Here is a 26,657-nt window from a genome sequence, read left to right as displayed (position 1 = left end):
TTCCTGTACTCAGTCTCGTCACTGTTTGAGATCCAACCCATAATGACACATAATGGTGTCGTTAGCAAACTTGAAAATCGAGTTGGAGTGGAATTTGGCCATACAGTCAGAGGTGTATAAGGAGAATAATAAGGGGCTGAGAGCACAGCCTTGTAGAGCACCGGTGTTGAGGATGATCATGGAGAAGATGTCATTGCCTTTTCTAATTGATTGCAGTCTGTGGGTTAGGAAATCTAGGATCCAGTCGCAGAGGGGGGAGCCAAGCCCTAGGCCACGGAACTTGGAGATGAGTTTTGTTGGGATAATGGTAATAACAGGATAATGATAAAAGTTTCGGGAGTGCTGGAATTTCGGGCAGGTGGTGGATGGGAGGTCGGCCAAGAGACTGAAACAGTGAAGTATGGAGGTGACAAAAGGCAGGTGGGGTGTCAGCAGCAGAAAGAAGTCGTGACAGAGGTGGGCGACAGAATGAACATTGCAATGAAATGATTGTGAAACGGTCCCCATTTTCTTTTGAATTCCCAATTCCGATTTCAGATTTTTTACAGATTATTTTCACCTTTTCCCAATGCATCTCAAAAGTAACTCAATAAACTGTGTTTCCAACAATCACTGGCCTGCACAGGACATTCTTTGCTCTGGCTATCAAAACATTTGAAAGATAACATGCAGGTCAGAAGAAGAAATAGCTATTTAGCCCATTTGCTGAACAGGACTATCATCCACTATGTTGATGGGGCAAACAATGGGGCGATGTTGTCATTCAACTCTGTTCCAGACATTATGCTGGCCTCACTGCAAGTATTGAAGATGTTTCTGGAGATCCAAACCAAGGTAACAGAGCTGAATACAATACTAAGCCTGTGCAGAGATGGGGCATAATGCCCGTGTTGTTATCTTGCACGTACTGCCTAGTCAGACAGTGAAAGAAATCACAGAAACATTGTCCCTTTGACATTATAGTGAACAATAAGACAAGTCACATCATCTGCACTGACGCTGTAAAGATAATTTGACCAATGATTTGGAGTTCTTCCCAACCTTGCGAAGCTTCATCACAAGGGATCTTTAGTTGTGGTTGGACCAGTCGCATCCCAATGTTCTTTTGCTTGTCTGATAAGACTGCCTGAGGGAAGATCAAGGCCTGTTATCTGACTGATCCCTGGCACAGCCGCATGGGTGAACCTCAAGGAATCTCAGGCACTACATTGCATAAATGTGAGGTTATTCACTTTGGAAGCAAAAACAAGGCGGCAGATTACTACCTGAATGGCTGTAAATTGGGAGGGGGGTGTACGCAGGGGGACCTGGGTGTCCTTGTGCACCAGTCGCTGAAGGTAAGCGTGCAGGTGCAGCAGGCGGTAAATGGTATGTTGGCCTTCATTGCGAGAGGTTTTGAGTACAGGAGCAGGAAGGTGTTGTTGCAACTATGCAGGGCTTTGGTGAGGCCACATCTAGAATAGTGTGTGCAGTTTTGGTCTCTTTTTCTGAGGAAGGATGCTCTTGCTCCCAAGGGAGTGTAGCGAAGGTTTACCTGGCTGATTCTGGGGATTGCAGGACTGATATATGAGGAGAGATTGACTAGGTTAGGATTGTTTTTGCTAGAGTTCAGACGAATGAGGGGGGAATCTCATAGCAACTTACAAAGTTCTAACAGGACGAGTCAGGGTAGATGCAGAGAGGATGTTCCCGATGGTGGGGGAGTCCAGAACCAGGGCTCACAGTCTGAGGATTCAGGGCAGACCATTTAGGACGGAGGTGAGGAGACATTTCTGCACCCAAAGAATGGTGAGCCTGTGGAATTCATTACCACAGGAAGTAGTTGATGCCAAAACATTGAATGTATTCAAGAGGCGGCTGGATAGAGCACTTGGGACAAGTGGGATCAAAGGTTATGGGGAAAAGGTAGGATTAGGCTATTCAGTTGGACGATCAGCCAAGATCATAATGAATGGCGGAGCAGGCTCGAAGGGCCAAATGGCCTATTCCTGCTGCTATCTTCTATTTTTCTGTGTCCACTCTCAGCTGGAACAATCTGCAGAATTTGAAGGAAATATAAAATCATGAGCAAAGGAGGGAGGCACAGGGGAAGGCACTGAAACCACTGGAGATCACCGACAGACAACTAACTCCCTCTCTTCAAACCAAAATCTGTGAACAGGACTTCACATTGAGGGCAGAGATGATGAAAAAAAAGCCTTTCGGGTATTGATTGAAGTATTGATTATTTACAATCAACACACTTTCATTCAACACTGAATGCAAGAAGCCGCTTGGGTGTTGAGAGATCACAAGAATGGCTGACACTAATGGTAGGATAATCTTGGCCTTTTGGTTAAGATCAAGCATCAGATCATGCCAAGATGGGGTGCAATGCCTTATCTTGTCAGCTTGGATCTGGTTGACTCTCTTGTAGGGATCATGAATTGGATTCAATTTGCATTTAGAGAAAGCAAGGAATGGATTTGGGTCTGCCCGGTCCACTCTGAGCATTGGCTTTGTAACTTTAAGGGTCAGTAAAAAATTTAGAGAGAGAGAAAAAAATGCAGTGAACAGACGTACTTTATACAGGGTATTTGAAAGGAATACCCTTTGGTTCCAGCCTGAATTTTTCCAGGATGGAATTTTATTTAGATTTTCTCAAATGCATGTATCTCATCTATGATTTGTGCGGGATACTAGATCCACTGCAGAAATTCACCGAAGATCCTCACACAGCACTTTCCAAACCTACGACTACTTCCACCTAGAAGGACAAGGGCAAAAGATACATGGGAACATCACCACCTGCAAGTTCCCCTCCAAGCCACTCAACATCCTGACTTGGAAATATATCGCCGTTCCTTCGCAGTCGCTGGGTCAAAATCCTGGAATTCTCTCTCTAATGGCATTGTGGGTTAACGTGGACTGTAACGATTCAAGGCAGCTCACCACCACCTTCTCAAGGGCAACTAGAGATGGACAATAAATGCTGGCCAGCTAGTGACACCCATGTCCCACGAATGAATAAATAAAAATCAAATGAGTTGAGAGACTTAATTACTTACCTCCCAAATTCCCTTATTTGGAGTAATCCACCCATTGTTAGCAGATGCACATGACTGAAAGATTCCTTTCCCTCGCCAACCTTAGCCTCCTGGCTAAGACGATTTCTTCCAGAGGCAATCCAAACACAAAAGATATTCAAAGCTTCACCTGAAAGTGCGCAACGAGAAACTCCAATCTTGCGCTGCAATTTTTGTACTGGGTGAATAATTCCTTCAGTGCCATCCTTTACGTTGTGCACTTGCATCTCAAGTCCCAAAAGAAAGACTTTCTCCCAATCAATCAATTATTTATTCAACAACGCAACATGCACTGCATAAAATGCCTGCAGCAAATATAGTTTTATTTTTATTGTAAAGATACTCAAAACACTCAACTCCGTGGAAATTTTCAAAAAGGGTTTTTTTTGTACATTCTAAAGATATTCAAAGACCTGCTATTTTAAACTATAAAATTTGGTGTATAAAATGCAAATATGATATAATATTGACATTGCAATCTGTTTTAATATGCTAACCAGAAACAATGTACCAGCAAAATCCACAAGAAAAATAATCCTTTCAGGAACAAATACTGTATTTGGTGACCGACTTTCACGGAGAAATAAAATCTAATTTAAGAACAAAAATGCAAAGAAAAAGAAAAATACGATTCTAAAAATACAGACGCTAAAATCATAGAGCAGCGGTGAGTGAAACAAACAATAAATGTTACTTGGAACAAAAATATAGAAGAAAAATTAATATATTAACTACCCATTAATCCACTCCTAACCCCCCACCCACTCCCAATAATAAGGCATCAGGTTCAGTAATGGGAACAGAAATTGCAGGGCATCGGAAATGAAATCTGAAAGTGTTGGCTGTACACATCTTTGAGAGGAAGGATGCATTAGGACACAAGTTCAAACCATTCCTTTTACTTTGGAAAATATCAACCATCTTGCTGCGTGCTTCCAGCATTTTCCACCACTGCGATACTATCCTGGGCTCCAGTGTCAATTCAGAAACACTTAAGAGTAGTAACTTCCTGTGCTTCACACATGGTCTTTTAAACATCGCCATTTCATACATTGGAAAACCAGAATTTGAAAAAAAAAACTTATTGCTCGTCCAAATTGCTTAGAGGTTATTAGGGTAGCATTTCAACAAGCCCCCTGTGATTTGATACAAGAATGTCCTGCAGAGATCTTGCGACTTCCTTCTTTGAAACGCTTTAAACAAGATGAAGAATTATGTGCCAATGTTTCACAGCCAACTTTAGGGACCAATAAATGGGGTATTTTGGTATTAAAATATCTACCATTAAATACCATGTTCAAGAGTAACTTTTGCCCCTTTCATCCATTTTCGATAAATACCACGTGCATATTTTTCTGCTGTGATTCTACACAGCATCTGTATCCTATCCCCAGTTGAAGCGTCAGGCTCCAGACTTAGTTGGCGTCTCCGTTCAGTCCCTGAATATGTTGCAGCAGCTGTTCACAGTAATAAGGGCTGCGATGTTTGTGTTTCACAGCCTCGATCTCTTGCGTCAGCAGTGATGGAGAAAGAAAACTTCCTACTTTTAGAACATCTGTTGAGAGGAAACATGGGGAAAATCAACCCTTCTGCATTTTTAACACAAAAATATATACATGAACACTTTCTCAAAGTCCACCTAAAAGTCACGAGAAAAAAAAGAATTGGAGCAGGAGTCGGCCATTCAGATCCTTGAGCCTGCTCCGCCATTCAATAACATAAGTAGCATATTTATATATATATATAGTATATGCTATAGTATATATATATTATATATATAAATATGTTACTTATATATATATATATATAGTATGTATATAATATATAAATATGATTTGATTGTGGCCTTAACTCCAATTTCCTGCCCATCCTCCTTCAAAACTCCAACTCAGCTTTGAATATATTCAGTGACAGCTTCCTCTGCCCTTTGAGGAAGCAAATTCCAGAGATCAGCGATGCTCTGAGAAAAAGTCATCCACAGTCTTTAGAAAGAAAGAGTTGCAATTATCATAGAATTCTACAGTGCTGAAGGAGACCATTTGGCCCATCGAGTCTGCACCAACAGCAATCCACCCCCCCCCCAGTCTCTATCCCCACAACCCCACGTATTTAGCCTGCTAATCCTCTGACACTGAGGGCAATTTAGCATGGCCAATACTCCTAACCCTCACATTTTTGGAGCGTGGGAGGAAACGGAGCACCCGGAGGAAAACCCACGCAGACAGGGAAATGCAAACAATTATATCACACTCTGAGCAAGCTCAGGACATGCCAATTTGCTTTACAATAAATGAAGCATTCTTTTGTGTTGAGCATAGGATTTAGGAACAGGAGTAGGACATTCAGCCCTTCGAGCCTGCTCCGCCATTCAATAAGATCATGGCTGATCTGGTTGTGGTCTCAATTCCAATTTGCCCTCTGCCCCCTCCACAACTCCAGATTCCCTTGTCTATCAAAAATCTGTCTAACTCTGCCTTGAACAAATTCAATGACCCAGCCTCTGGGAAAAAGAGTTCCAAATACTGATGACCCTTTCAGAGAAAAAAAAAATCCCTCCACGTCTCTCGTCTTAAATGGTAGATCTCTTATTCTTAAATTGGGGCCCCCTGGTTCCAGTCTCTCCCAGGAGTGGAAACATCCTCCCGGATCTACCCTACCAAATCTGCACAGGATCTCGAGCATTTCAGTAAGAAACAGCAAAGTGATAACAATCAGTTAAAAGCAAAATACTGCAAATCATAGAATCCCTACATAGGAGAAGGCCATTTGGCCCATCGAGTCTGCACCAACCACAATTCCACCCTATCCCCGTAACCCCATATACTTAGCCTGCTCACCCGCCTGACACTAAGGGGCAATTTACCAATCAACTTAACCCACACATCTTTGGAGATGCTGGGATCTGAAACAAAAACAGAAAATTCTGGAAGATCTCAGCAAGTCTGACAGCATCTGTGGAGAGAAAATAGAGCCAACGTTTCAAGTCTGGATGACGAAGGCTCATCCAGACTTGAAACGTTGGTTCTATTCTCTCTCCACAGATGCTGTCAGGCCTGCCGAGATTTTCCAGCATTTTCTGATAACAATCAGATAATCTGTTTTTGTAATTTTGACTGAGGGATAAATATCGGTCTGAACACCAGGGAAAAGTACCCTGTTCTTCTTCAGAGTGGATCTGTGGGATCTTTTATGCCCACCGTTGATTGTTTTTCCATCTTTTCAGTAGATTACACTGGAAGTATTTTGAGAATAGAACCATTCTTCAGCCGTGGCCATGGGCAAGATATACATTTTAACCAAGTCCAACTAATTGAGTGCCAGTGGTAAATGACAATGAGAACCAGTTCCATTTTAGCCTCGATTGGTGCATATAGCCAGTTTAAACCTACTTAATGCAAATAATTATAGGCCACCCGGTTTCCAATCAACAACAGTCAAACAATCCCCACTAATTGTGAATTACTGAGTTTGTGTTGAACTGGCAATTGGATTAACACCAGTGGATAATGAAGTCCTATTTCCACAGGGATGGCATTGTAATGAATATTTAAACCACCTGGTTTCTGTCGTGAAACAGTTACCAATTGTTTTAAAAATCTGCAGTGGAAAAATGCGGCACGGTGACACAGTGGTTAGCACTGCTGCCTCACAGCGTCAGGGACCCAGGTTCAATTCCGGTCTTGGGTCATTGTGTGGAGTTTGCACGTTCTCCCTGTGTCTGCGTGGGTTTCCTCTGGGTGCTCTGGCTTCCTCCCACAGATTGAAAGACATGCTGGTTAGGTGCATTGGCCATGCTAAATTCTCCCTCAGTGTATCCGAACAGGCGCCAGAGTGTGGCGACTAGGGGATTTTCACAGTTACTGCATTGCAATGTGAATGTAAGCCTACTTGTGACTAATAAATAAACTTTAGGTACAATAGCAACATTTAAAAAGCACTTGGATAAGTACATGGATGGGACAGGATTAGAGGGATACGGGTCAAACGCGGGCAATTGGGACTTGCTGGGAGGGCACCATGGTTGGCATGGACTGGTTGGGCGAAGGACCCGTTTCCGTGCTGCATTGCTCCGTGACTCTAAGACAGACTTGAATCTTAATAAGGGTCAGCTTTTCAATCAGGCAGTTTTGCTGAAGGGAGGGGCTAGAAAGAAAAGGTGAAGTTCATCACACAAGTAGACAGCTCGGTGCCCGTATACCAGTAACTCAACAACAATTAGGGATGGGCAACGATGCTTGCGTTGCCAGTGACATTCTCAGCCCAGGAAATAACTTCAAAAAACTTTATTTTTGTGAACAGCCAATGACTAAGTCTTCCACTAGGTGGCACTGGAGGTGCTTTCACGGTTCCTGACACGGTGAAAATTCTCAGCACGGCCAGGTGAATTCTCCAGGTCCCTTCTGCAACTGGCGTGAAACTAACATTAAATAGGAAAGCTCAAAGGGTCTCAGTAAGCTTCATTCACAAAGGAGTTTAAGGTGGTGGGAATATTGTTTGCGTATTGCTTTGCTGCACAGCTTTCTGTCAAACATCAGCCTGGAAAACAGAAAGAACCCAGTCTGAGCCACCATTTACTGAGTTGAGGTTGAGCAATTTCCTTTATAATTTGATTATTTACAGTCGATCGGGACAATTTGTCCCCTTCCCCACAACACCTCTCTCTATGTAACCCACTCCCATAACTGGTGGCATTTTTGCACAGCGGTTATCCACATTATATCTTAACGAACTGATGGAAGGCACAAAATTACTATTTAGAAGCTGATTTCTTGCAGAACTGCATGACATTCTAACTTGAGCATGACTTCAGCTAAAAGGCTAACTAACACACTAGCAGGTGGAAACAATTCTTTCCCTGTTCCAGTAAGTGAGTCTCATTATCCATCAATCATCAAACCAGAGAAAGAATCGGAAGCTATCAAGGGGCTAACTATTCGCTCCCAGTCCGAGGAGGGATATGGAGAATGGAGTGAGCAATTAAAGAAAGGCAAAAACGGAGGCAAATACTGCCCTGCCTACATTAACACTGACCACTCTTCTATACATCAGCTAAACGGCAGCAGCAAAGAGCATGTTCTCAAAGCTGCAGAGTCCCTCAAAAATAGATCCAAAAATCCATAAATCTTGCTATGTTAGGTCCTTTTCATGCTGGGTCACTTGGCAGCGCTATAGAAGTTTTGACTTGTTCCAAGCAGCTAACCATAATAAAGGCTGGTGTTAGCGTGTATCTGCTTTCACAAGTGTAATATAGGCTAACACTTTGACTACAGCGCTCTTGAAACGCTGACCCAGATGCATTCAAATTCAATGGAAATCTTGCTCGAACATGCCCAGAGTTGTCGACAGCAAACTGCCAAGAAGAAAGAGATTATCCATTTCTCTGACAGTGCTGCTACTCACTACTGGCAAGAACTCAAAACAAGAGGACGGAGGAGCTGGCCAACATTCAGGGGACGGAAGGGAAAAAAAATAAAGCCAATGTCTTTGGTGGTTTGAAATCAAATTAGAACCAAACGTGTTGCTCAATCTTTTTTTTCACATCTTACTTGACATTGTCAGAGACGAGTAAATCAAACATAATTCCATGAGCAAAGCATTACGTCAAATACTCTGGTTCTAAATGACAGGCTTATAATGAATAAATGAAGCAGAACAATTCAGATGGACTGATAATGATGGATTTGTATGTCAGATAGCCTCAGCCTTCTTATTGTGCCACCCAAAGGTAACACAATGCAATGTAGGTGTCAGAGGACATGGAAGCATAATTCAGAGCAAGACACGCGCGTACACACGCAAACACGCGCGCATGCAAACACAGTAAAGCATGTAGTGATGGCAGACAGCAGACACATGAGGGGGAATTTTCCCGTCCCGCCCGCCATGGGAATCGTGGCGGGGCGTGGGGCGGACCATGCAAAAGTCCGGTGACCTCAGCTGGGACTTTTCGGTTTTGGGGTGAGCGTGGCCAGAGAATCCCGCCCCTGGTATGTCACATTGTATTGAGTTTTGAAAACGCTAAATTGGAAAAGATAAAGGGAGAGAAACCCAAGTTACCAGCAAAATTTTGCTGTCAATACTGTCGCTGTTCACCACTTGGCCAAGGGTTGTGTTTCACAGTTTGCTCAAGTCAAACCTGGCAAATAAGCTACTGCTAACCATAGTGCAGTAAAAGTATTTAAAAAAAAACCTTCATTCATATATTTTATATTTTTATTGGAACAAGAATTTATGTGGAGACATTTCAGCGAAGTGTAAATATCAATTGTGAAAGCACTGGATTTTTTTTAATGAAATGATTCTTCAATGAGTTTCCATTTAAAGTTCCTTGACTCAGGACAAGTAATGCATGAAAAACACAACACAGAATATCAACAGCAATACAGTCACTCAAGTTATGCATTTTATTTTTACAAATGCACTCACATTTAGTACATTTATAAATGAATGTATTTTTCTCAGGGGTGTTAACCAGAGCTGTGTTATATACCACCATGCCACAGCGAATGGCTGTGTACAGCATGAGGTCTGCCACCAGAACTTTAAACGCTGCAGCAGAGAGCACAGCGACAGAATGCGAGTTTCTGGAGGAGTTATTAATGTCCTCCCTTCCTCTCCAGAAGCCAACTACGGTTTTGCCAGCACCCTTAACCAAATGAACTTATTCATGTACAAGTCTAGACACCGAATTTGGCAGACCCTTGATTCACGGGAGTCACTGATCCAGAGTTTTCTCACAACATCCAATGATGAGCATTTTCCAGAGGTTGATGGACCAGGAACCATGGTTCAATTTCTCTTCGAGCTCAGGGACAAGGCTGCACCCTCTACATCAAATTACTGGAGATCAACCAACTGCACATGGGCCAAGGGGGCCAGGCCACTGCCCTGGATACGGGTCAAGGGGGCCAGGCCACACCCCTGGACATGGGTCAAGGGGGCCAGGCCACTCCCTGGACACGGGTCAAGGGGGCCAGGCCACTGCCCTGGACACGGGTCAAGGGAGCTAGGCCACTCCCCTGGACACGGGTCAAGGGAGCTAGGCCACTCCCCTGGACACGGGTCAAGGGAGCTAGGCCACTCCCCTGGACACGGGTCAAGGGGGCCAGGCCACTCTCCAGACATGGATCCAGGGGGCCAGGCCACTGCCCAGACAAAGATCAAGGGGGCCAGGCCACTACCTGGACACAGGTCGAGGGGGCCAGGCCACTCCCCTGGACATGGGTCAAGGGGGCCAGGCCACTCCCCTGGACATGGGTCAAGGGGGCAAGGCCACTACTCTGGACATGGGTCAAGGGGACAAGGCCACTACTCTGGACATGGGTCAAGGGGGCCAGGCCACTCCCCTGGACATGGGTTAAGGGAGCAAGGCCACTGCCTGGACACGGGTCAAGGGGGCCAGGCCACCGCCCTGGGCACGGGTCAAGGGGGCCAGGCCACTACCCGGACACAGGTCAAGAGGGCCAGGCCACTCCCTGGACACAGGTCAAGAGGGCCAGGCCACTCCCTGGACACAGGTCAAGAGGGCCAGGCCACTCCCTGGACACAGGTCAAGAGGGCCAGGCCACTCCCTGGACACAGGTCAAGGGGGCCAGGCCACTCCCTTGGACATGGGTCAAGGGGGCCAGGCCACTCCCCTGGACACGGGTCAAGTGCGCCAGACCACTCCCCTGGACACAGGTCAAGGGGCCAGGCCACTCCCCTGGACACGGGTCAAGTGCGCCAGACCACTCCCCTGGACACGGGTCAAGTGCGCCAGACCACTCCCCTGGACACAGGTCAAGGGGGCCAGGCCACTCCCCTGGACCCAGGTCAAGGGGGCCAGGCCACTCCCCTGGACACGGGTCAAGGGGGCCAGGCCACCGCCCTGGGCACGGGTCAAGGGGGCCAGGCCACTACCCGGACACAGGTCAAGGGGGCCAGGCCACTCCCCTGGACCCGGGTCAAGGGGGCCAGGCCACTCCCCTGGACACGGGTCAAGGGGGCCAGGCCACTCCCCTGGACACGGGTCAAGGGGGCCAGGCCACCGCCCTGGACACGGGTCAAGGGGGCCAGGCCACTGACCTGGGCATAGGCCAAGGAGGCCAGGCCACTGACCTGTACACAGATTTCCCAGGTCACAGGTCCAGACTGTTATGGCTAAACTTAGTTAGCCATCATCAAACCATATAATGTATATAGTACAGGAGGAGGTCATTTGGCCCATCAGATCTGGATTGACTCTATAAAAGAGCATCTTAGCCAGGCCCACCTCCCCGCCTCATCCCCTTAACCCTGCACATTTATCATGGATAATCCACCTAACTCTCACATCTTTGGACTGTGGGAGGAAACTGGAGCACCTGGAGGAAACCCACTCAGACATGGGGAGAACATGCAAACTCCACACAGACAGTGACCCAAGGCCGGAATCGAACCCGGGTCCCTGGCCCTGTGAGGCAGCAGTGCTAACCACTGTGCCCGCCCTTTTGTGTGAGCACACTGGTCCTCCCCACCCCAGAATGAGGAAATACCTGGGGTTCACTCTGTGCTTTTCCAAAAGGGACAAAACAAGACACACTGGGGTACAGCTCAAACAGTGAACTTCACGGGCTATGATTCACAGTCCTGTCTCGGGTATTGTGCATTTTGGGAGTTCATTTTTGGGCATTCATCGGCTGGAACAAAACAGTTAACTATGATAGTACAAAATGTCCTTAACTAAACTCTGCATTAGGGTTTCAACACTGAATGAGAGAAAATCTGAAACCAGACAGAGTCCTCTACGTGAAAAGAAACTCTGTTACCAAATACCCACTGAACCTTTATAGCTTGACAAGGGATTAAACTGCTGTCAAAGAGAGCTAAACCCAAGTACTTCCTAGGGGCAGGAAGTCACTCAGAGTGTGATAAAGAAGCAGATAAAATAGGTATGAAATGACGAGGGGGACAGTTCAGTTCACGGACACAACAGTTCCAACATGTCCGTTCTCGAAAGAAATAAAAGTAATCTTGTTGCTCTGAGCCGAAACTGATTTATGTATATTCACGAATGCAAACCTTGATGTTAACTGGATACTACTACCACTTATAAAAGCTTAATTTCAACAGGCAAGCTATGATGGTGTTTAAATCAGTTTCTTTAGAACAGTCAGACTCACAGCGTGAACATCAGCAACAGAAGCAAGATTTCCCAAAACTTTGCTCCTCTTGCAACGTCAATTTGGTTTTAAAATATTGCAGATGAACTAAAAGAGTTAATTGTTAGACACAACCGAAGATAGGAAAATTATCCACACAAATGAACCTCAACACACAATGCTGGTGTCTCTCATTCTGACATTAGAACGAACAAAATTAAGAAGGAATAGTGCGTCTTACCAACAAGAGTTCTATGCCACACAGCACCAACATAATTTATTAGCACATCCATTTATTAATAGGTTCACTTGAGCCCCTCAAATTAACATGTTACTAATGACCCGAACACAAAAAACACAACACCCTGACAGCAATGTGATGTTTGTCACAACGTATCCCAATCCAAAAGCTTCAGCGAATACAGAAAAACAAAAAAGAGAAATGGTTGAACCTTTGTCATGTCTAAAACTCGAGGATGTGGTGCGGTCTTCAGTCTAACATACATTCTGTGCCAGAAATTCTTAACAGATGTCTCTTCACTTTGTGTTTATCCTCATTAGTCCTGCTCCCCCTCATTATTACCTGCTTCCCTCAACACATGATCCCATTCATTGGTATACCTCACATAATTTTGGGAGGGTCATGTTATGGTTGTAGGGAAGGATGGGCAAACAAGTTGGACATAGGTAGGGAGAGGTTAACAAGATTCCAGTAACGTTGGGTTCAAAATGTCCCTTGCCAAACCAAGCAGTATGTTAAGGCGGAGGCATGGTGGTAATGTTACTGAACTAATAATCTAGTGGCCCAGTGAATGCCCTGAATACACAACGGCTGGTGGAATTTAAATTCAAGGAATAAATCTGGGATTTAAAGCTTGTCTAATGGTGACCATGAAACGATCGTCATAAAAACCCTTCTGATTTGCTAATGTCCTTTAGGGAAGGAAATCTGTCATCCTTCCCTGGTCTGGCCTACATGTGACTCCAGACCTACTGCAATGAGATAGATTCTTAAGTTGCATCAATGTGCTACAAAGCCTACAAAAAGGAATGAAACCGGGCATTGATAAGGTACTAGAAAAGACGATGGCAAATACAACTCTGTCAACCCTGCAAAGTCCTCCTTACTAACATCTGGGGGTTTGTGCCAAAATTGGAAGAGATGCCCCACAGACTTGTCAGGCAACATCCTGATGTAGTCATACTCATCAAATTATACCTTACAATGTCTCAAACACCAGCATCACCATCTCTGGGTATGTTCAGTCCTACCAGCAGGGTAGACCCAGCAGAAGTGGTAGAACAGTGGTATACAGTCAGGTGGAACCCACCTCGAGTCTCCTCGACAGTAACTCCAGCCACCAACAAGTCTCAATGCATTAAGTTAAAAAACAGCAAGGAAACTTCCTGCTGGCTATCAAATACCGGCCCCACTCCCTCGCTGATGAATCAGTACTCCTCCATGTTGAACACTAATTGGAGAAAGCACTGAGGGAGGCACCACTACTGACCAAGCCCTAAAGGACTTGACTGCGTCTTGAGCAAGTGATGAGGGAACCATCAGGAAAAAACTTACTTGAGATTGCCCTTATCAACCTTCCTGTCACTGATGCATCTGTCCATGACAGTATTGGTATGAGTGACCACTGCTCAGCTATGAAGACCCATCTTCATACCCTCCATCGTGTTGTATGGCACTACCACCGTGTTAAATGGGATAGATTTTGAACAAATCTAGTAATTCAAAGCTGGGCATCATGAGACTGTGGGCTATCAGCAAAGGCAGAACTGCATTTAACCACAATTTCAACCTCATGGCCCAACATATCCTCCCGTCTACCATTAACATCAAGTCAGGGATCAACCTTGGTTCAATAAAGAGTGCAGGAGAGCATGCCAAAAGCAGCACAAGGCATACCTAAAAATGATGCGCCAGCTTGGTGAAACTACAACACCAGGACTACTTGCATCCCTAAAAGCAGCAGCAGCATAGGACAGACAGACAACTGAACAACTAATGCGAGGGCGAGGTTCTACAAACATCCCCATCCTCAATGAGAGGCAAGCCCAACACGTTAGTGCAAAAAAAGGCTAAAAGCATTTAACACATCTTCAGACAGAAGTGACGAGAGGATGATCCAACTCAGTCTCTTCGAGGTCCCCAGCATCACAGATGCCAGTTTTCAGCAAAGTTGAATCACCATGTGATCTCAAGAAACAGTTGAGGGTCCTGGATACTGCAAACAACTTTCTGGCAATAGTCCTGAAGATTTGTGCTCCAGAACTTGCCTTGCCCCTAGCCAAGCTGTTCCAATACAGCTACAACACTGGCATCTACCCAGCAATATGAAAAATTGCCCAGGTATGTCCTGTTACATAAAAAGCTGGAAAGATCCAATCAAACCAATTACCGGCCCAATTACAGTGGCATGGTAGCACAGTGGTTAGCACTGCTGCCTCACAGCGCCAGGGACCTGGGTTCAATTCCCGGCTTGGGTCACTGTCTGTGTGGAGTTTGCACGTTCTCCCCGTATCTGTGTGGGTTTCCTCCGGGTGCTCTGGTTTCCTCTCAGTCTGAAAGATGTGCTGGTTAGGTGCATTGACCCGAACAGGCCCTGGAGTGTGACGACTCGGGGGAATTTCAGAGTAACTTCATCGTAATGTTAATGTAAGCTTTACTTGTGACTAGTAAATAAACTTTAAACTTTAATCAGTCTCCTCTAAATCATCAGCAAAGTGATGGAAGGTGTTATTAACATTGTATCAAGCGGCACTTACGCAGAAAGAGCCTGTTCACTGTCAAAGCCACTCAGCTCCTGAATTAATTATAGCCTTGGTCCAAACACAGATAAAAGAGCTGAACTCCAGATGTAAGGTGAGAATAACTGCCCTTTTCATCAAGGCAGCATTTGTCTGAAGGTGGCTTTAAGGAGCCCCAGCAAAACTGAAGTCAATGGGAATCAGGGGGAAAATGGTCCACAGGTTGGAGTGATACCTAGTACAAAGGAAGATAGTTGTTGTTGGTCAATCATCTCAGTCTCACAATATTCTTGGAGTTAGACAGGGTAGTGTCCTAGGCCCATCCATCCTCAGCTGCTTTATCAATCACCTTCTATCCACTATAAGGTCAGAAGTAGGGATGTCTGTTGATGACTGCACTATCTTCAGCGCCACTCGTAGCTCCTCAGATACTGAAGCAGTCAATGCCTGTATGCAGCAAAACTTGGACAACATACAGGCTTGTATAGATAAGCAGCAACCAACATTGAGATACACAAGTGCCAGATAACAACCATACCCAAAGAGAGAGAATCTAACCATCTTCCCTCTCATTCAATGGCATTACCATCACTAAATCCCCCACTATCAACATTTTAGGGGTTGCCAATAACCAGTAACTGAACTGAATCAGATATAAACTGTGGCGAGTAACACACCTCCTGACTCCCCAAAGCCAGTCCACTCTCCACAAGGCACAAGTCAGAGTGTGATGGAATACTCTCCACTTGTCTGAATGAGTGCAGCACCAACATCACTCCAGAAGCTCATCTCCTTTCAGAACCAAGCAGCCTCATTCATTTACACATCATCCACCACCATAAACATTCAATCCCTCCAACAATGACGTACAGTGGCAGCAGAGTGCACCAGCCAGAAGTTGGTCTATCTTTAGTACTACAGCAACTCATCAAGCCTCCTTCAACAGCACCTTCCAAACCCATGACCTCCACAACTGAGAAGGACAAGGACAGCAGATGCATGGGAACACCACAACCTGCAGTTTCCCCTCCCAGCAACACACCATCCTGACTTGGAACCATTGAAGCTATTCCTTCACTGTCGCTTGATCACTATCACCTGGAGCTTCCTTCTAAACAGCATTATAAAAACATAGAAACATAGAAGATAGGAGCAGGAGACGACCATTTGGCCCTTCGAGGCTGCTCCCCCATTCATCACGATCATGGCTGAACATCCAACTCAATTGCTTAATCCTGCTTCCTCCCCATAACCTTTGATCCCATTCACCCCCAGTGCTATATCGAGCCTCCTCTTGAATATATTCAATGTTTTGGCATCAACTACTTCCTGTGGTAATGAATTCCACAGGCCCACTACCACAGGAAGTAGTTGATGCCAAAACATTGAATGTATTCAATGGTGTCTACCTGTACCAAATGGACTTCAGCAGGTCATGGAGATGGCTCAGCATCACCTTCTCAAGGGCAATTAGTGATGGGCAATGAATGCTGGCCTAGCCAGTGACACCAACACCCCATGAATGAATAATTTAAAAAGCAGCAAGAACAGACGTGCAATTAATACCATTTCATTGAGTCCACTGAAAACATTTACATGGCCCTTCATGTTAGAGGAATGTTTTTCTGGATCATTAGAACTTCTTTGATCCTTTCTCCCATCACCTTTTGTTTCAAAACAGCTTTGATCTAACAATTTTTCAAAAGTTTCTCTTTTATTTTTCATGTTCCTTCATCTTTCCTTTGGGCTTTCTTCCCCCAACCCCATTGAAGCTCGCAGTGCAAAATCAGTATCATTATTCTCATGCTTCTAATGGGATTTCGTGTCGGTGTCTCTGGAAGCCATAGTGAGTAAGCAGGGACAATTTGGAATTGCTATAATGAAGTAAACATTAGACTATAAATCAGGAGTGGCCTAACCACAGCTTGTGAGCCCATGGAGCTCTTTCAAACATAGAGTGCTGCTCAGTACGCTGCTGGCTGGCTCCCACCTAACTTATGGCCCTGCTGTTTTTATAAGTCCTGCTCTGAGTTTTTTGGAGGGTGTCCAGAAAAGAGTGCGAGGCTAATGTCTACCATAGGAAGGGTGAGCTACGAGAAAACACTGGCTGTTCAAAAATGGCCACAAACAGCGTAATGGGAGAGAACCAGAGAACACTGGGAGTGGAGTCAGAATCAGAGAACCTTGTAGCACAGAAATGGGTCTTTAGGTCCATCATGTCTGTGCCAGCCATCAAACACCAATCTATTCTAATCCAATTTTCTAGTATGTGGTCTGCAGCCTGATATGCTATGGCATTTGAAGTGCTTCTTAAATGCTGTCAGGGTTCCCGCTTCCACCCCTTCAGGCAGCGAGTTCCAGATTCCCACCACCCTCTGGGTGAAAAAGGTTGTCCTCAAATCCCCTCCAAATCTCTTGCTGCTTATCCCAAATCTATGCCCCCATTTACTAAGGGGAAAGGTTTCATCCCATCTATGTCTCTCATAATTTTATACACCTCAATCAGGTCATCCCTCAGCCGCCTTTGCTCGAAGGAAAATAACCCCAGCCTATCCTGAGTTCTGTTGAAGGATTGTTTAGATTCAAAACGTTAATTCTATTTCTCTCCATAGATGCTGCCAGATCTGCTGCGTGTATGCAGCATTTTCTGTTTTATCACAGTCTATCTTGCCTCTCTTTATAGCTGATGTGATGATTGGCCTGAAATTCCTGTTGACAGATCCTCCCTTCTAAACCCATGTAAAAGGAGTTTCCAAAGTCCATCGTCATCAGTCCAGGATAGAAATGCTCAACATTCCACCCTGGGACAGGGATGACCGTGCGTGCACCCCTGATAAGATGGCAGCCATTAACCCAGGTCTCTCTCCGCCAGAAGCAGAGCGGCTCAAGACAAACACGGGACTGGGCTGGCACCTTATTCAGGGTTTGAGGCCTTCACAAAGTGCTTATGAACACTTTCTGTCCTCCCTCTGCACCCATTTCTCCCTCAGACACCCTGCTACTTTACTGCCAGTCTGGATTAGGGACGTGTGACCCACTGTGATCAGCACCATTGTGGCGCGGTCTCTCCAGCTCCCTTACCGCTGAGCCTCCAACTTGTAGCCTCTGTCCGGGAAAGGGAGGAAAGAGTTTAATACAGAAGAATGTAAGAATCTTGTATGTGGACACAGATATTCTGGTTCAAATTTGCTGTTCAGTAGGTGGTGATAATTTCTCTCCGCCATACTCCCGTCCCCCAAGTATAACAGTCAACTTTTTAAAACTTCTGGACTGATTTTCCACATTGGAAAAGCAAGGCTGCCAGAGTCAATTAAGCAGTGAGCATTGAGCAAGCTCTCATGTGTCTCAGGGAAGCAGATTTGTTTTGTCTACCTCTAGCAATGATTAACCTTGGTAACTGCAAGTTTCCTCTTACTGAAGGGATATTACGACCAAAACAGTTTATAAGGATTGCCTCACAAAAGCATGTGTAATAGTAATAAAAGTATGTCTATAAAGGTTGTCTGTGTCTTGCTGCTCGCGAATGTTTGAAGATTATCGTACTAGCTCTAAGGTTCAAAAGGTTTGGCCACCTCTGCTGGAATTAAATGCTAAACATGGCAGAACTGTTACCATCAGACTGGGTGTGATTTTCATTGGAGGTCGACTGCTCCTTTGTGATTACCCTCGTCTTGTTTGTCTTTCCGATTTAAACTGTTTACTTACTGCACAGCAAATGCTTTGAAAAATAATGGAAATTAGAAAATCGAGGAAATGTATTCTTACCAAAAAGTAGTTTTTGGATGTTGCTCTCTGGATCATCCAAATGAACCAAAAGCCCGCGGTACAGGAATTCAAGGTGGCTCTTGTACAGCGTTTGGTCATAAACAATCCCACCACATCGGAACCAAACACTTAAAGCTTTGGCCGCTGCTATGCGCACTTCGTCCGAACCATCATCCAGGCGTTTTAGAAGTTCTAATTTAAAGAAAAAGGAAACACTCACGAGTCGAATCCAATAATAGAATTACTACAATGCAGGAGGAGGCCATTCGGCCCATTGAGTCTGCACCAACGCTCTCTGACCCAGGAACTTTCCCCCACCTGATTCCCGTAACCCCACACACATTTACCATGGCTCATCCACCTAACTCACACATCTTTGGACCGGAGGAGGAAAGCGGAACACTCAGAGGAAACCCATACAGACACTGGGAGAACGTGCAAACTTCACACAGACAGTCACTCAAGGCCGGAATTGAACCTGGGTCCCTGGTGCTGTTAGGCAACAGTGCTAACCACTGTGCCATCGTGCCGCCCTGTAGTCGTGCCACTAATAATTAAAAATGAATCAAATAGGATATTTCTGAAGATATTCTGCAGTAACATCCAAGGATCTGATTCTAAGATCAACCAAAAGTCACACCCAAAAGAAAGGTTCTTTGGATTCAATGAAGGTCAGAAAGTATTTCCAACTAGAACATTTCAAATTAACTTCTTTCTCCACAAGCAGTTCTCATGGCCAAAGAGATTTTGAACATTGAGAGAAACCTTTCCAAGTGTAGGATTAACAGAATATTTGCAAATGCGAGCATTAATCAAAGCTACAGGGGAAGAAAACTCTCATGACAACGGTACTGCTGCACCCCAAAAATAAATTATCCTGTCATATACGTTACCTGGATACAATTTATTAAGCTTGTCGGGATTCAACTGATTCCCACAAACATTTAAGATAGCACTGACAATCCGACAAGCCAGTAATCGAGTCATTTTTGAATCTTCATCCAATGCTGCAATTACTTTTGGCATCAAGTCCTCATATATTCCAAGAGCCTATGAAAATTACAAGAAACATGAAAACTGCTGTCAGTCTGACTTTTCATACAATCGTCAAAACTACAAATGTAACAAACTGCAATGATTTATAACACCAAAGGTTGCAAGCCCATGTGAATGGGATATTGTGAGATGGTAGAGTTTCCCTTGGCGTCATTAACTGACCCATGCCAACCACAACTAAAACTCAATCTAGTTTTCAAATTTCAATCTTTTCTGATGCTTCCCTTACACGACTCAACCTACATTTACTGATTCTTCAAGACTTATATCAATTTGTGGCAATCTGCACAATCTTTTCTTTTCTATATCGCAATTTCTGGAACAAGAGAGCTGTCCTTGAAACAGAGATGGAGTGGAAATGGGCCTTCATTCTCTGGAGTTCAAAAAAAATAAGAGATACTCTCATTGAAACATACCAGATTCTGAGAGGGTTTGCCACATTAGATGCGGAGAGGTTGATCGCCCTAGTCTAGAGTTAGGGGGCATAGTCTCAGGATAAAGGAACAGCCATAATGGGCTGAAATAAGGAGAACTTTCTTCACACAGAGGGCAGTGAACCTTTAGAATTTTCAACCCCAAAGGGCTGTAAATGCTCAGCTGTTGAGCGTATTCAAGATCCCTAGAGTTTTGAATACTAAGGGATTATGGAGATAGCACAGGAAAGTAGAATTGAGGTTAAGGTTCGGCCATGATCTTATTGAATGGCGGTGCAGGCCTAAAGGGATTGTATGGCCTATTTCTGCTCCTATTTCTTATTTGAAATTCCTGATTCGCTCAACCTCTCTGCTCTGCCTAGTTTGAATCCAAATGCAATCATGCATTATTTGTTGCAACCTTGCTGCATCAAAAAGTGTAACATTGGAAAGGGAAGTGCAGCTCTTCAGCTTAACCTCAACCTCTGCAGAACCTCTGCCAAACTCTGAAATCCTGGTTCACTGACCCTTTCTCCTCAGTCAGACATGAACATATTCGGCAGCTGCAATGCTAGCAATTTCTGATCAATACAACAAAGACAGCCAAGGTGAGATTTCATTAAAGTTGTTCAAGATCATGAAGTCTCAATAGTTTCACCTTATTTACTCTTTCCAGTGACAGAACAGCAAGTGGCCAGGGTACAAAGGTTTAAGGAGATTAACAAAAGAACCAGATAGGAATATGAGGAAAATAAAATTACCCAGAAAATTGTAATGATCTGAATGCACTGCCTGAAAAGGTGGGGGAAGCAAATTAAATTTAAATTCAGTTTATTAAAGGACACTGGTTGAATATTAGGAAGAAATGCAGGGCTATGAGAAAGGGCCGGGGAATGCGACCAAAATCTTAGAGCAGGAGCAGACAGTGGGCCGAATGGCCTTCTAATGCAGTGGTTCCCAATCAATGTGTTGTGGCACACTGATGTTCCGGGAAGACCCCTCCAAGTGTGCCGCAAAAAGAGATTCAAAATGATTAAAAATTCATTGAAGTAAACTAAAGCTAACCTTTTTCTTCAGCTCTGTGGTCGCCGTCTCATAGACCTGACGACCTCAGACCTCCCGCATATGCGCTGGCCAAGGAAAAGCTGCACTTGCGCTGTTTTCATTTTTTATATTGGTCAGGCCCATGCGCATGACTAACGGGACTTGGAGCTGAAGACAAAGGCTCCACTCGCCCGCACAAAAAGCGGAAACTCAAAAAGGGTGCAAAACCCCTGGGAGAAGCGAGAGAGAGAGTGAAGTAAAAAAAATGGCATACGCTGTTCTGAAAATCGCAATATTGAAACTATGCCAATAGCTTGTTTCTACAGTTATGTTCAGCTAATGCCTAGATGTGAGATTAGCATTATGCTGAGACTTCGGTCCTGCACATCTCCCCTTTCTTTTATAATTATGTTACCGCTTTTTTCGCATACTTCATTCTTCTGCCCAAGATCAAAGCACTCAAAATATTAATCAAACTGCAGATGCTGAAAATCTGACTGACATAAGAAAAAATGCTGGAAAAACTCAGATAATCAGGCAGCATCTGTGGAGAGAAACAGTCATCATTCATGGTGATAACCATTTCAAAATATTATATCTTGTATGAACTAGATAAATGGTTCGTGAACTGTGTTTTTAAGGAAATCAAGGTTCCCTTTATACAGCTTATATTTATATTGTATTGTTTACATTTTTCCAAGTCAATGCCGCGGGTTTTGCAATAGCTGGCACTGAAGCTATCGCAGTGCCCAGCATTGTTACGGTGGAGAAGAGATTTTTGGCATTCACACATGCACAGTAACACATGGAAATCCACGTTTCCCGATTCTCTCCGGACTTTCCACCTGCGTCACCATTCTCCAGGGTGGTGAACACGGGCTGAAAATTGCCCCAAAAAAGCATTTTGCTAGAGGGCAGTTCAGAGAAAATAGGAAGTATACCTCAAACTTGTGTTATAGTATGGAGGTGTGCCACGGTGGCACAGTAGTTAGCACTGCTGCCTCACAGCACCAGGGTCCCGGGTTCGATTCACAGCTTGGGTCACAGTCTGTGTGGAGTCTGCATGTTCTCCGTGTGGGTCTGCGTGGGTTTCCTCCGGGTGCTCCGATTTCCTCCCACACTCCAAAGATGTGTGGGTTAGATGGATTGGCCATGCTAAATTAGTGTCGGGGGACTAGCTAGGGTAAATGCACGGGGTTATGGGGATAGTGCCTGGGTGGGATTGTGATCGCCGCAGACTTGATGAGCCGAATGGCCTCCTTCCTGCATAGTAGGATGCTATGATTCTATAGCATACAAAAATTTGGAAACCACTGTTCTAATATGCTGTATTATTTTGTGATACTGAATAATATTTTGCAGGCATAGGTATATATGCCTAAAAAGGTGTTCAAAGGTTTCAATTCATCAAATATATCTAATTTCAGACAGGCTAATATAGGAAAAGAATGGCCAGTAAAGTACGCAACATAGTAAATGGCTAAATTCAGCATTGTACATCAAAATGATACTGACACAGGTTCAAAGTTGTTAACGTCAACTTTAGGACTAAGTTCAGGATGCTTAGCACACAATGTCATTGGTACAAATAATGGTCTTCTCGGTAGAATAATCGAGCAAAAAACCTGTAACTAATTTCAGAAACAGCTGGATGGAAAAGAGAAACTCCGAGGGTCTGGATCTGCTCAGGTGGGTTGAATGGCCTTCCTCATCCATAGCTATCTTGTACACCATTAGCTACACATGGTCGCCAAGTATTTTGAAACATGCTACTAAAGAGTCTGTTATACCAGGATAACACTTAACACTCAATAGATTGGAACAAAATTAGTATTTGCGAACAACGCTATTGCTATTACTATATACATTATGATACAGAGGTATTTTTAAATCAGATGATGTACTGAAGGACATTTAATTGCAGCTGTGTTCTCCTGTATGCCACTATTAAGGTCAGTATATACCATTTGTGTTAATCAGTAAGATTTTCTTCTGCTTCATTTTTGCATTGCGCAGGCTCATGAGCCAATTACTTAGTGACATGAAAGCTACAAGCAGAAACATCGGAAGCTGTTTCTCTAGGTTGTAGAGTTGCACATTCGTTTGAAAGCTAGGCATTTTTTTTGTCAGGATATGCATGCAGCAGAAATTAATGTGAATTACATTCAATCCACACTTCCATCAGACGTTGAACTAGTAATCAAATGGCTTTCATGTAATGTTATTTCTCCAACACTGAAACCTGAATTTACGCCAGGAATTTAACCAATTTCTACTGAAGTGGTTTGAGTGTCTGAAACTGGCCCACATCAAAATGCACTCTGCATTGGGAACTTTCGTCTTATGCCACATGGTTTGATCCATGTTCAAAGATCATTATTTAGGTGCAGCTTAGTAAAGCACCAGCTGTCTAACCTTTGAGCAAGGAAGGGTGGCAGCAAGAAGATACCATTTTGGAGGAACATTTATGGTTGAAATGCTTGGTTGGAACATCAAAGATTGTGTGTGTCACAGAGTGTTCAGATATTATAGCATCCAACTCTGGAACGCCTGATTTCCTGACCCTTGACCCTGGGGAATTCCTACAGGGCGGCACGGTAGCACAGTGGTTAGCACTGCTGCTTCACAGCTCCAGGGACCTGGGTTCGATTCCTGGCTTGGGTCACTGTCTGTGTGGAGTTTGCACATTCTCCCCATGTCTGCATGGGTTTCCTCCGGGGGCTCCGGTTTCCTCCCACAGTCCAAAGATGTGCGGGTTAGGTTGATTGACCATGCTAAAATTGCCCCTTAGTGTCCTGAGATACGTAGGTTAGAGGGATTAGCGGGTAAAATATGTAGGGATATGGGGATAGGGCCTGGGTGGGATTGTGGTCGGTGCAGACTCGATGGGCCGAATGGCCTCTTTCTGCACTGTAGGGTTTCTATGATACTTTCCCAGGAGAAAGGGCCTTCACCACTTTTATATCACCCAGGAATTTCTAGGGCTTTCTTGATGAGATGAAACTGGACCTTTCTTTAGGAAGCACTGACGGAGTGTAGGAATGAAACTGAGGTGCAGTGTTGGGAAGTGAGATCTAAGGTCATGGCTTGCTCCTGGGTCTGCTGGGTGAATGGAGGATCTATGGGCATTGTTAAGACAGGCCAAAGGCAGGAAAAGTAAGATTTCTTTCTGTGTGTTCACATTTAATTGGTTGGTTGGCCATGCTAAATTGCCCCTCAGTGCCCCAAGATGTGTAGGTTTGAGGGATTAGTGGGAAATACGTGGGGTTACGGGGATAGTGCCTGGGTAAGATGCTCTATCGGAGAGAGTCGGAGCAGACTTGATGGTCCAAATGGCCTGCATCTGCATTGTAGGGATTCTAAGATTCTCTTCTATGATTCTTGCAGCTGATCTTCACCCTCTTTTGAACGTAAAAATAAGTTCTTCTGTTTTGCTTTAGGCAGTGGTTAGCACTGCTGCCTCACAGCGCCAGAGACCTGGGTTCGATTCCCGGCTTGGGTCACTGTCTGTTTGGAGTTTGCACGTTCTCCCCGTGTCTGCGTGGGTTTCCTCCAAGTGCTCCGGTTTCCTCCCACATTCTGAAAAGACGTGGTTAGGTTCATTGACCCCAAACAAGCGCCGGGCTGTGGCATCTAGAGGAATTTCACAGTAACTTCATTGCAGTGTTAATGTAAGCCTTACTTGTGACTAATAAATAAAATGTAACTTTATAAAAAGGAGTACCGCATTCTCCGCCCAGGTGTAAAAGTACATTTCAAAACCTCAAGTATTGACCTGAGAAAAACCTGCCTCTTGTTCAGATGTGAATGGTAACAGAATAATAGATCTTTTACTTCCTATTTTAGTGCAATGATCAAAGGTTTGGAGAAGTTGATTTTTTTTTACATTTTGAAATGTCAAGCCATTGTTAGGAAGACAGGGAGGCAGAAGGAAAGGGTGGAAAAGTACAGGTGCACAAAAGGCACAGGCTGCTACATAGGAGAGAAGGGGGAGAGAGCGAGAGTGAGAGAGGAAAAAAGCAACAGGAAAAGAAAAAGACAACATGGTTGATAATGAGTGAGACAGTCATTAAAGAATGAAGGAGTGTATGGAGGGAGATTTGATAGACAAGCTCCACTGGAATCAATATCTGCTCCTTCCTACTTGGATTTCATTGACTTCAAAACTGAGTAAGGCTCCAAAAATCTAAGCATATTAACATAGTGCTAACTTTGTGAAATTAATAGGCGGCGCGTCTACCGCTTTGCCCGATGCGATTATTTAAATTTTGTCTGGTTTTGACTTGGCTTGCTTTTGAATCTTTGACCTTCTGGGATTTACCTGTTCCAGTGTAATCATCTTGCTATGCAGAAGAGCCCACAGACAGGATACAGCAGTCGTGCGGATTGCAGCTGCTATCCTCCCAGCATGCCACAGCAGATTAGGCACCAAAATATCTCTTACAAGCATCTCCAGGTAGCTACTGAAATGCCTAAAGCAAAACAGAAGACAGTGCAGTCAGCAATGGAAAACAGAGGCAGGATTAATAACTGGTACATGTGGAATTTTTTAATTTTAAAGAGATGTGGGTGGGAAGTCACTGCACTTCCGACCAAATAACACGGCTAGGCGAGGTTTAGTAAGGCAGGAACAATGGGTTTTTTTTCCTTAGCTGACTGGCTTTGCTCATTAAGAGAGAGATTAATCTTATCAAACAATCCGACTTTTAAAGATGGAATATTAATCAAATGATGGCGTGCAATTTTGTGGGTGCAGCATTTTCCCGTGTAACTAATTTATTTCTGAAATCACACTACAGGTTGAGAGCAGCTTGCATAAAACAAACAGCAGGTCAGTAAGGGAGTCACCCGCTCCTCTGAATGATTCCCACTTTGACACTAATGTTTCAAGTTTACAAAGAATCTGACTTACAAGAGGTGACGGCAGAGAATAATCACTAAAAATGGCTGACATGCATCATCTCGCAGAGACTATTTCTTGTGCTTCACAAGTTCCTGTAAGATTATCCATTGACTACTTATGATGGGAGTTTACCTTATTTTGTTTTTTTTAACCATAATCTTTCAGGGATTATATATTCCTTTGTTAGCCAGAGTTTCACATAATTATCAACACTAAAACAAGCCTCGCAACATTCGATTTTAAGATGAAGGGCTCTTAAACCATAAGACATAAGAACATAAGAAATAGGAGCAGGAGTAGGCCATCTAGCCCCTCGAGCCTGCCCCGCCATTCAATAAGATCATGGCTGATCTGACGTGGATCAGTACCACTTACCCGCCTGATCCCCATAACCCTGAATTCCCTTACCGATCAGGAATCCATCCATCCGCGCTTTAAACATATTCAGCGAGGTAGCCTCCACCACCTCAGTGGGCAGAGAATTCCAGAGATTCACCACCCTCTGGGAGAAGAAGTTCCTCCTCAACTCTGT

General features: G+C 44.3%; 1 protein-coding gene across 2 annotated transcripts in view; it reads right to left on the bottom strand.

The window, feature by feature from the left end:
• Window positions 1-3,318: 3,318 nt before the first annotated feature.
• The window catches only part of dnaaf5 (dynein axonemal assembly factor 5), a 117,314-nt gene continuing 93,975 nt past the window's right edge, over window positions 3,319-26,657 (bottom strand). The window contains exons 10-13 of one of the 2 annotated variants that reach the window (XM_078240642.1): window positions 25,544-25,694; window positions 19,603-19,759; window positions 18,710-18,901; window positions 3,319-4,620 (exon numbers count right to left, since the gene is read on the bottom strand). In XM_078240642.1, the coding sequence (XP_078096768.1) occupies window positions 4,481-4,620; window positions 18,710-18,901; window positions 19,603-19,759; window positions 25,544-25,694 (640 nt within the window). In that variant the 3' untranslated portion in view covers window positions 3,319-4,480. The remainder of the gene's footprint in view (window positions 4,621-18,709; window positions 18,902-19,602; window positions 19,760-25,543; window positions 25,695-26,657) is intronic. The other variant, XR_013500689.1, reaches the window with a different exon arrangement.

Source organism: Mustelus asterias, chromosome 23 (assembly GCF_964213995.1).
Source record: "Mustelus asterias chromosome 23, sMusAst1.hap1.1, whole genome shotgun sequence".
Classification (NCBI taxonomy): Eukaryota; Metazoa; Chordata; class Chondrichthyes; order Carcharhiniformes; family Triakidae; genus Mustelus; species Mustelus asterias.
Note: the sequence above shows the minus strand (reverse complement) of the source record. Positions and strands in the feature narration are given on the sequence as shown.